This window comes from Nycticebus coucang, chromosome 17 (assembly GCF_027406575.1).
Source record: "Nycticebus coucang isolate mNycCou1 chromosome 17, mNycCou1.pri, whole genome shotgun sequence".
In the NCBI taxonomy this organism is placed as follows: Eukaryota; Metazoa; Chordata; class Mammalia; order Primates; family Lorisidae; genus Nycticebus; species Nycticebus coucang.
In genome coordinates, this window is record NC_069796.1 from 11,204,223 (window position 1) to 11,217,608 (window position 13,386).

Genomic DNA, 13,386 nt, shown 5'->3' on the forward strand with positions numbered 1-13,386 from the left:
AGGGCATGTGTAAGCTAAGTGGAGGCATGTGTGTTATTTTAAGCCGGAGCTCTGGTAACACACTGATCTGCTGATGGGAAGGAGTCCATGAGAAAGAGAAGTAGGATGGATTTGTATGAGAGGGAGTCATATTTGGAGAAACAATCCGAGAAAAGGCACAGAAGGAATGAGACCTACAGTCAGATAAAGGGATTTATTTAGAATAGTAAGTTTCCTCAGAAGCAGAAAGAGACCAAAGATCAAAGGACCTAGATTAGTAAAAACAATTTTGAAAAAGAAAGATTTTTGGAATAGATTGAAAGGCTTCTTTTGGCGGCTGAGATATAATTCTACCCTACACTATTAAGTTAGCCTCTTGGTCTTTTATAGATGCTAGCAAAAAATATGAGACTCCTGAATGCAAAACAAAGGACTTCATTATTCATGGTGCAGCAGACATCCTGGGTGTCAAGTCTGTGTCAGTTTCCCTGCCCTTGCAGTCCCCTGGGGGCAGTACAAGGGCGCAGATGGACGCCTGCACACAGAGTGGAGCTTGTTTAAGAGAATGTCATCAACTGGCGAATGAACAAACATAACGTATGGTGGGATCCCATCCAGCCATGAAAAGGAATGTTCCTTTGATAAGTACTACAACATGGGTTAACCTCAAGCACATGTCAAGTGAAGAAAGCCGGACAAGCCATGGAAGATGGTACACTCAGTGACTACATTTATACAGAAATCCCAGCAGGGGAAAATCTAGAGATGGAAGCAAAGCAGTGGTTTTCTAGGGCTGGGAGTAGGAATGTATTGGGGTGTAAGACGTTTATACTTGATAAGCTCTATTTTTCCAGTGTTTCTGGAGAAGGGAAATTTATAATAGCTGGGAGAGAATGGAATAGGACACTTGAGGTAAGAAGTGGTAAAGTTTGTCAGCAAGACCGTGGGAACAGACGAGGGCAAGAGCAAGGAGTTTTGGGGAGCGCTCAGAGTCTGTGGGTACTGAGTGTGCGCATATGTGGGGACGCTGGAGGGTGGCACTTTATATTATTAGCTAGACCTCCTGCCCCATATCATCCATGCAGTTTTTGACAGAATCTCTTTCCCTTGGCTTTCATCCAGCTCTTTGGTTTTCTCTTGACTGATCTCTTCTCTCCTCCTCTTAAGTTTCCCTTACACTTCTGCCTACATTCTCTCTCTGTTGGTGAATTCAACTCTCACTTGTGGCTCGAGCCACGGTGGCAGCTTCAGTCCAGCAGAGATGAAAACCATATTTTCACCGAGTCCCATCAGCACCTCTAAATCAATATGACCTCCAATGAACACAGCATCTTATTCTCAATCTTGCTTCCTCTCCCTGCCTCTGTGAAGACTCACCAAGTTAATCAACATTAACTTCTTCTTCCTTTCACTTTTCCCTGTCTCCTTCTCATAATTCTCCCCCTGAGCCAATTTCAAATCTGTTCCCTTTCCCCTTCACCATTGCTTCTGCTCTTTGGAGCCTTGGCATTCTTCCCCATTGCAACAGATTCCTAGCAGGTCTGAGCTTCCCTTGCTTCAGTCCATCTGTATGTAAAGCACAGATCTGATGGGGTCAGCCCAGCAGGCTACTGACTATTTTCCACTTGGGTCAATACTTTAAACACTTACAATCTGATTTCACCCTGCAGTCCTGGATTTACCACCTACCTTAATCTCTTCTCACCTCTGTACTAACTGAAGTACATTGTCTCTACCCTCAGGGAGCTCATAGTTCAGAAAAGGGAAAATAAAAATATGATAGGGACTCTCAATTTTTTTTGATATTATCAAAATATCAAATAAAGCTCTCAATTATTTTTGATATTATCATTACCTCCCAGATAAAGTATCTACATATTTTAAAGTGTCTATAATTTTTTTTGATATTACCATTACCTCCTAAATAAAGTGACAACTACAACATCACAAGATAAAAAAAATAAACGAGGGCTAGGAACGAAAAAGAAAATAAAAATAAGAATCAGTACACAAAAAACCTACATTTTGCATTTGCTAGAGATTGTCCCCAAATTGGGCTCTAGGTACTCATGTGAGGATGATAAGAACTATAATTGGGGTATAAACACAGTGCGTGGGACGTGAAACAAGGAATCTTCTAACTCAGAAATGGCTTCAGGTAAAAGTAGATAGAATCTTTTGAACTGCATCTCATGTCAGAAATTGGAAATGAGCAGGTGGAGGCTGAATGGAAGGGCCTCCCAGAAAAAAAGTGATGTCCAAAAACACAGAGGTACATCCTCGGGGTAAAACAGGATTATCTGAGTCTCCATTATAAAAAGCTGAGCTCAACTGAAAACAAGCAGTTGCTAGATATTTGCCAAGAGAATGATTAAATAAACAGCGTGCTCCTGGGCAATTTATATATCTTTGGGTCAGGCTTGTTATTTATAGTCTAAGGGAATTGGACTGGGAATCCCTTAGGCTTATTCCCAGGTTTGCAATTCAATGTGGCCTCCTCTTTACCTTGTGCTGCCGGCTCCCTGGGCACCACCCACATTGATCTATAACCTCCCTGGTCACCACCCACATTGATCTATAACCTCCCTGGCCAGCACCCACATTGATCTGTAACACACACACACCCCCGCCAGCACCCACATTGATCTATAGCCCCCCTCACCAGCACCCACATTGATCTATAGCCCCCCCAGCCAGCACCCACATTGATCTATAGCCCCCCTCACCAGCACCCACATTGATCTATAACACACACCCCCCTCAGCCAGCACCCACATTGATCTATAGCCCCCCTGGTCAGCACCCACATCGATCTATAACCTCCCTGGCCAGCACCCACCTCGATCTATAACCCCCCTGGCCAGCACCCACCTCAATCTACAACCCCCCTGGCCAGCACCCACATCGATCTATAACCCCCCTGGCCAGCACCCACATCGATCTGTAGCTCCCCGCTAACCAGCACCCACATCGATCTATAACTCCCCCCTGGCCAGAACCCACATCGATCTGTAGCTCCCCGCTAGCCAGCACCCACATCGATCTATAACTCCCCCTGGCCAGAACCCACATTGATCTGTAACTCCCCCCTGGCCAAAACCCACATTGATCTATAACTGCCCCCTGGCCAGCACCCACATCTATCTATAACCCCCCTGGCCACCACACACATCGATCTATAATTCCCCCTTTGGCCAGCACCCACATTGATCTTTAACTGCCCCCTGGCTAGCACCCACATTAATCTGTAACTCATCCTGGCCAGCACGTACATTGATCTAGAATCCCCCTGCCCAGAACCCACATTGATCGATAACTCTTCCCTGGCTAGCACCCACATTAATCTATAATCTCCCTGGTCAGCACCCACATTGATCTATAACCCCTCTGGTCAGCACCCACATCAATCTATAACTTTCCCCTGGCCAGCACCCACATTGATCTATAGCACCCCTGGTCAGCACCCACATTGATCTATAACCTCCCTGGTCAGCACCCACATTGATCTATAACCTCTCTGGATAGCACCCACATTAATCTGTAACTCCCCCCTGTCCAGCACCCACATTGATCCAGAACCCCCCTGGTCAGCATCCACATTGACCTATAATTCCTCCTGGCCAGCACCCCCATTGATATATAACCCCCTGGCCAGCACCCACATTGATCTATAACTCCCCCCTGGTCAGCACCCACATTGATCTATATATAACCTCCCTGGTCAATACCCGCATTGATCTATAACCCCCTGGCCAGCACCAGCATTGATCTATAACCCCCAACTCTCTCTCTCAGATGTAACAAGTACTAGTAGTACCTTTGAAACTATTTTTTAAAGTCCATGAATTTAGCACTCTTTGGGAGAGATTTTACTAAAGCAGCAAAATGGCAAAGATAATCATCAATAAAGATAGAAAAAGCATGAATGAAGCTTTTCACAGGGTACAGTGGAATTCATTTCCATACAACTTTGTATGTAAGGGCATAATGGGGTGCTGACAGCCCTTAACACTGGGTTCCTGAACCTTCGTATTATTTGGGGCTTTTATTCTGTGTTATTCAGTCCTTCAGTTCACAGTCCTGTCAGACAAATGTCTTTCTCTCATAGACTTACAGTCATCTAATAATGCAGCCATTTGAGAGAAAGCTGCGATCAGTGACAGAGCAATTGGCTCCTAATCTACGTGCCAGGAAGTCTGAGAGCCTCAGGATATGATCAGATTAGAGCCCTTCGGCTGCTGTGCCTGCGTTAACTGCCTGGATGGAGATGGGCTCAATTCAATTTGCAGCAATTAGTGTGACAGAAGCAAATGCCCAGAGTCGTCTACTAATGCAGGTGCATGGAGAGACATAGGCATTGCCTGTATTTTTTCATCCTATAATTTTTAGATAAGAAGGAAAACAGGCCAACTGGGGAGAAGAGGAGTGCATAGACCAACACAGCCAGCAGTAGAAGTAAAAGGTGCAGTTTTATTTAGCGGGAAGGCTTGCTGAGGCCAGGGGAGGGCAGCCCAGATGCTTAGGGAAAGACACCTGCTTCCTTCCCAGACCCATATCTGCTGGGTCCTTTAGCATCTGAGGGGCCTGTGCAGTATGAACTGGAACCCCAGGGCACCCCTCTGGGTCAGTGTTGTCATTAAAATCCTAGAAGACATTTTGTTTTTACACTGAGCCTTCTAGCCTAGTCCGCAAATTTTGTGGCAGAGAGACAAACTACATGGCCCTGGGCCTTTGAAAATGATCTTAAAATACAATTAGTTTGCTAAATCTAAAAAAGAAATATAGCAATAATATGTTTAAATTTAAACAAAACCCCAAGATATCTGCCAAAATTATCCCTCTCTTTTTATAGCTTTGAAACCCCTGCAATAATGGAATATCTCATTGCTTCTAAAAATCAAAGTCACTGTTTTGTGTAAAGCTATAAAGTCTTGACTATCTATGCATGGTTCAGATTTATTGGCAAATTTGTTGAAGTGTCATCTGAATTGTCTGAAGGAATTGTTCTGTGTCGCTTCATGAAACAAAGCTCTCTTTTGCTGAATTTAAATGACATGGATTTTGTCTAAAATAAGTTTCTTTTTTTTTTTCTTTTTTTTTTTTTTATTGTTGGGGATTCATTGAGGGTACAATAAACCAGTTACACTGATTGCAATTGTTAGGTAAAGTCCCTCTTGCAATCATGTCTTGCCCCCATAAAATGTGACACACACTAAGGCCCCACCCTCCTCCCTCCATCCCTCTTTCTGCTTCCCCCCCCATAACCTTAATTGTCATTAATTGTCCTCATATCAAGATTGAGTACATAGGATTCATGCTTCTCCATTTTTGTGATGCTTTACTAAGAATAATGTCTTCCACTTCCATCCAGGTTAATACGAAGGATGTAAAGTCTCCATTTTTTTTAATGGCTGAATAGTATTCCATGGTATACATATACCACAGCTTGTCAATCCATTCCTGGGTTGGTGGGCATTTAGGCTGTTTCCACATTTTGGCAATGGTAAATTGAGCTGCAATAAACAGTCTAGTACAAGTGTCCTTATGATAAAAGGATTTTTTTCCTTCTGGGTAGATGCCCAGTAATGGGATTGCAGGATCGAATGGGAGGTCTAGGTTGAGTGCTTTGAGGTTTCTCCATACTTCCTTCCAGAAAGGTTGTACTAGTTTGCAGTCCCACCAGCAGTGTAAAAGTGTTCCCTTCTCTCCACATCCACGCCAGCATCTGCAGTTTTGAGATTTTGTGATGTGGGCCATTCTCACTGGGGTTAGATGATATCTCAGGGTTGTTTTGATTTGCATTTCTCTAATATATAGAGATGATGAACATTTTTTCATGTGTTTGTTAGCCATTCGTCTGTCGTCTTTAGAGAAAGTTTTATTCATGTCTCTTGCCCATTGATATAAGGGATTGTTGGCTTTTTTCATGTGGATTAGTACAGTGGTATTTAAAACTAGGTAACTCTGAGTTTATTCCTGAGGCTGGCAGGAATGTTTCCATATATTGCATTCTCCTCTGGCAAGCAGGATATGACTGTTCTCCCTTTGGGGTCAGTGTACTTGGGCTGGGTATCATGTCTGAGTCCAGGGCCTTTGTTCCCCATGATGATGAACACAGACAAAGGTATTGTCCAAATATCCTCAGTGAGAAATTTTTCAGACATCCAGTCACTTGTCAATTAGTATTGATTCCACAGATAATTCATTGACTGCCTACTATGATCGAGGCTTGCAACAAGGCTCTGTGGGAGACCCAAGCAACTACATTGTTATCGAGAAGGCTAAGAATTTTACCCCAGTGCCCTGCAGAAGGCATTGCCCAGACACATCTGCTGTAGTCATGTGATGGAAGTGGAGAGGAAAAAAATTGCAAGATTTCATTTTCTTTTGCTTGGTCAGTTGTAAACCTGCATTTGTGACTTGAGAATTTCATTGCTATTGATGTCTCTTGTCAGCCGTGGACTGCCTGGGTGGTAGCTCAGCTTATAAAATATTGAAAATCAAATGTCTGAGTTCCAGAAACCTAACCAACAATCTGACAATCTGATTTAACCATGCATGCGGGAGCAGAACTCCTTTTGGCAGGAGTGGCCTGGAAGAATAGTGGTTGAAAGGTCTGGTGTGCAGAGCCCCACTTCAGACAAGGTGAGGATGTACAGCAGTTGGTGCCTCTGCCCCACACATCTACCCTGGAGGTGTTTTTCACTATAGGATTAATAAAAGCCTCAGCTGTACAAGCCTTAGTATAATATATATTACACATGTGATAATGGTTTTTTGTTTATAAGTTCTTTTTCACCGTCCTCTATGGTCATCTAGGGCAGATCTCAAATCTTATTCTTTTTATATCCAGTACTTGGCTCAAATTACACAGAATCATCTTCCTGCCTGATCCTGTGTTCTTCTCCCACACCCATCCCCACCCCCAGCTTCCACCATCCCTGCATCTGGAAAACTTCCATATACCTTTCATGTCTGAGCTGAGAGGTAGCTGTTTCTGGAATCTCTTTCCTACCTTACATAGCCTCCAGAACAGATCACCTGTCTTTTTAACACACTGTATTGAACATTATCTGTCTACTTACACCAAGAGAAATGTCCTGAGTGCAGAGGATGTCTGTTTATTACTGAGTGGGCAGGACATAGCAGCTACTTTATAATATCCATTGAATAAATAAATATATCTGTTGGAATGTATCCTCTGATTAGTTAGATGAATGGTTTTACTAATTTAACATATTTCAGGGAAATTTAGCAAAATTTCCATTAACTGTTCTTCAGAACCCTAATACTTGTCCCTCCATCCTATCAAAACAGGTCCTAAGAATAGTCACTTCTTGGAATCCTAGACATTAACATAAGGACGTGTTCTTAGTTCATCCCTGTTGCTGTGAAAAAATTCCTTAGACTGAATGGCTTATAAATCACCAAAGTTCATTTCCCATGGTTCTGTAGTCTGGAAAGTCCAAGATCAAGGTCCCAGTAGACTGAGTGTCGGCAAGGGAGTGCTCTTTGGTTCGTAGACAGTGTTTTCTCTCTGGGTCCCGCCATGATGGAAGGACAGAGAAACCCTGTGGAGTGTCTTCTGTAAGGGCCCTAATCACATTCACAAAGGCTCTGTCTTCATCATTGAATCACCACCCAAAGACCCTCACCCTTTAACACCATCACATTGGTGATTAGGTTTCAAATTTTGAGGAGACACAAACAATTAGCCCCCAATAGTCACTTAACCCTAAATTATATACAAATGAAAACACACAAGCACCATGTCTGGGCTAAAGCTTGAGACTTTATAATAAACCAAAATGCAGAGAGGAGATTCCAGTGGGTGTAAAGTGCTGCCTCTCCCAGGGGGTGCTAATGCCCGTAAGAACTGCGCACTGTAGCAGACAGCTGGGGAGACAGCGCTTGGCTGTGCTAGTGGCCTCTGCTCCACCCCAGGAGTGCCAAGTGCAGGACCTGAGTTGTGCCCTCTGGAGGGTACTACAAAGAAGTGGTACTAAAGTCCTAAACCCGGTGAGTGACTGTGGGAAAAATGCAATTTTTTCTGGGACAAAATGGAATCAAGTTTATCCTCATGGGAGAATGAAGGTTGGACAGAGTTAACTATCAGCCCTTCTTTACAGTCTTTGTAATAACTCCCTTTAACGAGACTGGAGAAACCTAGGCTGCTGAGGCTGCAGGAGCAGCACGTACTTCTATCAGTATAGAAGACACTAATTACATTTGTGCTGGCGATGGATGCACCACAGCAGCCAAAGTTAGAGCAAAATGCAGAGAATGACGCAGTGGTAGCCAGAGGCCTCCTCTTGGTCTCTCCCAGTAGCCTTCTTTCCTCCTTCCCATGTACTTCATTTTAAAATATTAAGAAACGATACTAAAAATTATTTCAACTACATTTTTAGTAAGTAGACTAATTCATAATTAGAAACATGTGAAGTCTTGTAAGGAAATATATGAAAATGATTTTCAAGAACTAATTGATAATCATCTCCTGAATATTATAATCTACCTTCTCATTTTGTTTGATCCTGGTGCCAAAGAAGTAACCAAAAAAATAAAAATGTAAGGAAGGATATTCCATCTTTGGTCTTTTGAAAGGAAGATAAATCTAGGTTTCTTGCCAGTGTTCTAAATAACTGAATAGGTAAATTAAGATAATTAAATTTTTTGCATTAATATCGTTTCTTTGAATCTTTATAATCATTGAGGTTTGCTTTAAAACTTTTCTTTTTACTTTTGCGATATCTGTTTTGTTCTTCTCTTCCTTCCCTGCTATTACCTCCTTTAGAAATATTTTATAGATTCTAAATTCAACTTTCAATACCAGCTACTTTGAGAACTTACAGCTTCCTGTCGTAACACTTAAAGAAAACATAAACCAAAGGGAGATACTCCCTGAAAAATATGCAATTTGAGGCATTGTCTAAGCAAAGTTTCTATGCGAAATGACAAAACTCTGTCTCTTTTATGTTTTGAATTGACCATTTTCAAACTTCACACCAAATGAAAACATCTTACACAAGGTGGTAATCTACAGTGCTGTTAGAAAGGTGTCTTCTCCTGAAATTCTGGGCAGTTAGACAACAGCAGCAAAGTACTTTTTCAGCCTCCTCAAATTTTCCCATAAGAAGAAACAGAGCAAGTAGGTCAGAAAAACCTGAAACTCAGGTGATATCTGCAACAAAACCAGGTGACAGGGAATCTCCTGAAACCTAAAATTCAACTGGCTGAGGACCAACTAGTGACAACTCAGACAGCCACGTGGCATTGTCACTGCGCAAGAGGGAGGAAAGGAAATGAGAGGGCAAATGAGAGACCCAATAACAGGCAAACACTCAAGTCTCTCACGTCTCCTAGTTATTGGAAAGAAAGACAGGTGAATACAAAAGAGCAGCTGAAATTGGGAGAGGTTTTTGCCATCTAAATTTCCGAATGGGACGAGGGGTGCACCTGTGGTAAGGTCTGAATGGCTGATGCATAATTATGGCCTGTGAACTCTTGCATCTAATATCTAAAGCCTTTAGGGGAAAAGGTTTTATATTTAGGGAAAACTACTGGGAAGAAAAATTAAGTTAATTAGTGTAGAGATGGGAAAGACAAGGGAATGAATTTTTTGCAGTTGAGGAGACATATCTCAGAAAGTATAAGTTTATATTTTTGGAAACTTCAGGAAAATAACCAGAAAGTTGAGAGCCATGAAACTAGAAAGGACATCTTGACCTATCAGTCTGTCAAAAGGTTAACTACACCAATTTGGCATAAAAATGATCAGTAATAGAAAAGTATGTAAGTTAATTCCAATACAGAATGATTCTAAGAGAACAGTAAGGAACAGAATAAAATTCCTTCAGCTAGTGAAAATATATCAGGAAGAATTGCTCACACACACACGCACAAAGATGAAAATATAAGTTAATACAGTATTATGCTAAAATTAAGAAAATTATAGAAGAAAGAACAATATAAACCAAAAGTAGGAAAACTCATAATGTATAATTGGACTCCCTAAAGAAAACCAAAGCAATGGAAGAAAAATACAAAGCATTCTCCTTCAAGAAAACTTGCCTGAAATTAAGAAGGAAAAAGAAAAAGCACTCTAAATTGAAAGATCATTTTATGAGTCTGGATAAGTCAATCCGGAATCTTTAAATTAAAATAAAAATCCCTTGCTTATATTCATGCTATGAGAGCGAGTTATCATCAGATTTTCTGTCACATTTTATATCATGAGAAAATTGAGTCAGCAACCTACTAAAGATAATCAAGCTTCCTTTCCTCACCCCAACACCTCATTTGAAATAACATTCTTTTACTTTATTTACTGCTAATAATTATAATGCAACCAAGTTTGCCTTTTTAAAGGTGTTCTTATTCCCCCCCAATTTTGATAAATGTGTTTTCTGTCTACACTGTCAGCTCATACGCAAGGGATTGCTAATGCCGATATCACCAAGAGTAGAGAACCCACAAGCAAACCAAAAAAGAAGAGACGACGATTATCATATGATAGCATTATATTAAAAACATTAAAACAAAAATACATTCCTAAATGCAAAAGAATTAAAATTAAAAAGAAAGCACATAAAGTGGACCACATAGTAAAAGATTTATTATAGAAAACAGTTATATACATATTAACATAACACAATCTGATTATGAAATGAGTGGATATGAATATATGTACTTGTATCTGCTTTTTTCAGTGAAGGATAAAACACAAAATTTTTTAAAAATATTCAGACTATCTTATGCTAGAAGGAAATAGTACTCCTTGGAGAAATAGGCATTCCCCAGATCAGGAACAGCAAGTGTGCAAAACCAGCCTGGAGAATTGTGTTACACCAGATGAAAAAGGAGCCACCAAAGACTTCAGAAGTCAACTTGAAAAGCCCACACTGACCCCCAAAGGGAACAATTTCTATATCAATATGAAAAAAGAGAGTGGATTTAAAACACATCAAATATAGTTAAACCTCTAATTTCAAAGTGATACCAAGAAAGCAAACAAAAACACTAATTGGCCACAGTTCAGAGATGTTGGTGAATCAACAGGAATTTTGAAAACTAGTAGATTACAAAAATTAAGAATTTATCTGGATGTACATAGTGGCTCTTTCTTGTAACACTAGCACTCTGGGAAGCTGAGGTGTGAGGACCACTTGAGCTCAGGAGTTTGAGAACAGTCTGAACAAGAGCAAGACCTGTCTCTACTAAAAACAGACAAATTAGCCAGGCTTTGTGGTGCACTCCTGTAATCTCAGGAGGCTGAGGCAGGAGGATCTCTCAAGCCCAAGAGTTTGAGGTTTTTGTGAGCTATGATGATACGAAGGCACTCTACTCAGGGCAACAGAGTGAGACTCCTTCTCAAAAAGGGAAAAAAATGAAGAATGTATCCTATCTTTTGTATAAGAATTGTAACACTAGAAAATTTTCAGCTAATAAAAGGCAGTGATAGAATTAGATTTTACCCACTTGAAACCTCTAATGAGCTCGTGGATCTAGACATTGCTTATCATCATTATCATCAAACAACACAAAGTGGAGAATGATTGAACATGAAAATACACAATGCCACCTATAAAGTGTACCTGCTAAAAAATCAGTCTGAATCTGATCAAGACCCTTCTAGTTTTGACTATCCATTAATAAGAAACAGAGAGGGCAGAGAAATGGCTTCAGAGATACCAAAAGAATGCAATCTGGTTGCTAAGCTATGGGAAACTAAAGAAAAGGTGACCAGCTTGGAAAATAAGAATTGCAAAAACAGGAAAGGTGTGTGCGTGTGTGTTTGTGTGTGTGTGTGTGTGTGTGTGTATGGAGAGGAGATGAGGGGAGTGGTAGGGGCTGAGGGGAGGAGAGGAGAAGAGAGAAGGGGAAGGGAGAGGAGAGGAGCCCCGCAGGTTAAAAGAGAATAAGAGACAGATGTATTGATCAATTAAGTTTCCTGAACCTTATGTGGATACTGAGTCAAACAAACAACACTTAACGTGTTGAAAACAAATGGAAATTCAACACACTGCATTTTGATAATATTAAGGAATTATTGTACTAATAATATACAGATAATGATAGTGACATTGCGGTTATGATTAAAAGAGCCCTTATCTTTTAGAGATACCTCCCTAAATGTCTAGAAATGAGATGATATGATGTCTGGTATTTACTCCAGAATAACAAAGAAAGAGAGGAAGCCGTCAAGCAGATAGATTAAACAAGACTGGCCACTAATCAGTAATCGTTGAAGCTCTGTAGCAATTACATGAGAATGTTTTGTTGGGTAATGTCTACTTAGTATGTATTTGAAATGATTCACAATACAAAGTTTAAAAAGAACAATTTTTTTTCCTCAAATGGGACGGGCATTTAAAGCCAAGGCAAAATAAATGTATTTTATTTTCCTAAGTAAACTCAAGTCTCAGAGTGCCGGCTTACAGAAATCTTTGTCCTGGTGTTATGGAAGCCTGCTGCACCAATGTAGAGGCACCTTTAACACTGATGTAAGTGACTTACGTTAACACCCACTCTACTGAATACAGGTGTCCTTTATTTTTATTTATTTTTTTTTTTTAGGATTGTGGAGAAGGGATATTATAGCGAGCGAGATGCTGCTGATGCTGTTAAACAAATCCTGGAGGCAGTGGCTGTAAGTACGAGGCAAAAACAGTGTTGTGAAGTCTTTGTCAAATGGTCTGTTAGTCTTTATGACATAGTCTATTATTCAGAGTTAGTTATCTAACTAAAAGACTTGTGCATCTGTGATAAACTGCAAAACTTCAACAAAAATGCATGAAATATCTACTAGAAAACACATTGATATTTTCTATTGATGACCCAAGTTCTGAAAGATGCAGTCTTCCTAAGAAACGTGTAAGTTTGCTAAATTAATTTCCACTTTATTATTGTGAGACCAAATCGACTTTCTTCCCTTTAATTGTTTCTCATCTGTTTCTTCCTCATTTCTTGAGTTTGTTTCTTTATCATTTTAGTCGTTTCGTTAATTTGGTATAGAAGTAAAGGAAGGTGAAATGTGATATGTCCAGAGCTTGGAGTCAGAGATTACTGACTTTGCTTCCAAGACAAGAAATGAATGAATTAGAAGAAACAAAATGCAGAAATTTTATTTTTTAAGGAAAAATTAATGTTAATATTTTAAACTGGAACACAAGTTCTGTTAATGGTGGAAATAAATGCACACACATTTACAAAAAAAAACATATAATTTTAAGAAGCTTATTTGGATTGCATTCTTTGGGAAATATTTGCCTAGGTAAAAGAGACTTTACTGGTTAATACCTTCCCATATATTTGATGATGTCTAATACATGCTGGGACACTTTGGTGATTCATTTATTGAATATAAAGCCTGAACAAACTATTCTCTGAACAGTCAGGACAGGGCCC

At 40.3% G+C, this 13,386-nt stretch overlaps 1 protein-coding gene across 3 annotated transcripts in view; it reads left to right on the top strand.

Moving 5' to 3' along the window:
* The window catches only part of CAMK4 (calcium/calmodulin dependent protein kinase IV), a 230,402-nt gene that overhangs the window by 144,297 nt on the left and 72,719 nt on the right, over positions 1–13,386 (top strand). For all 3 annotated transcript variants that reach the window (XM_053567073.1, XM_053567074.1, XM_053567075.1), the window contains exon 5: positions 12,556–12,628. In XM_053567073.1, coding sequence (XP_053423048.1) covers positions 12,556–12,628 — 73 coding nt within the window. The remainder of the gene's footprint in view (positions 1–12,555; positions 12,629–13,386) is intronic.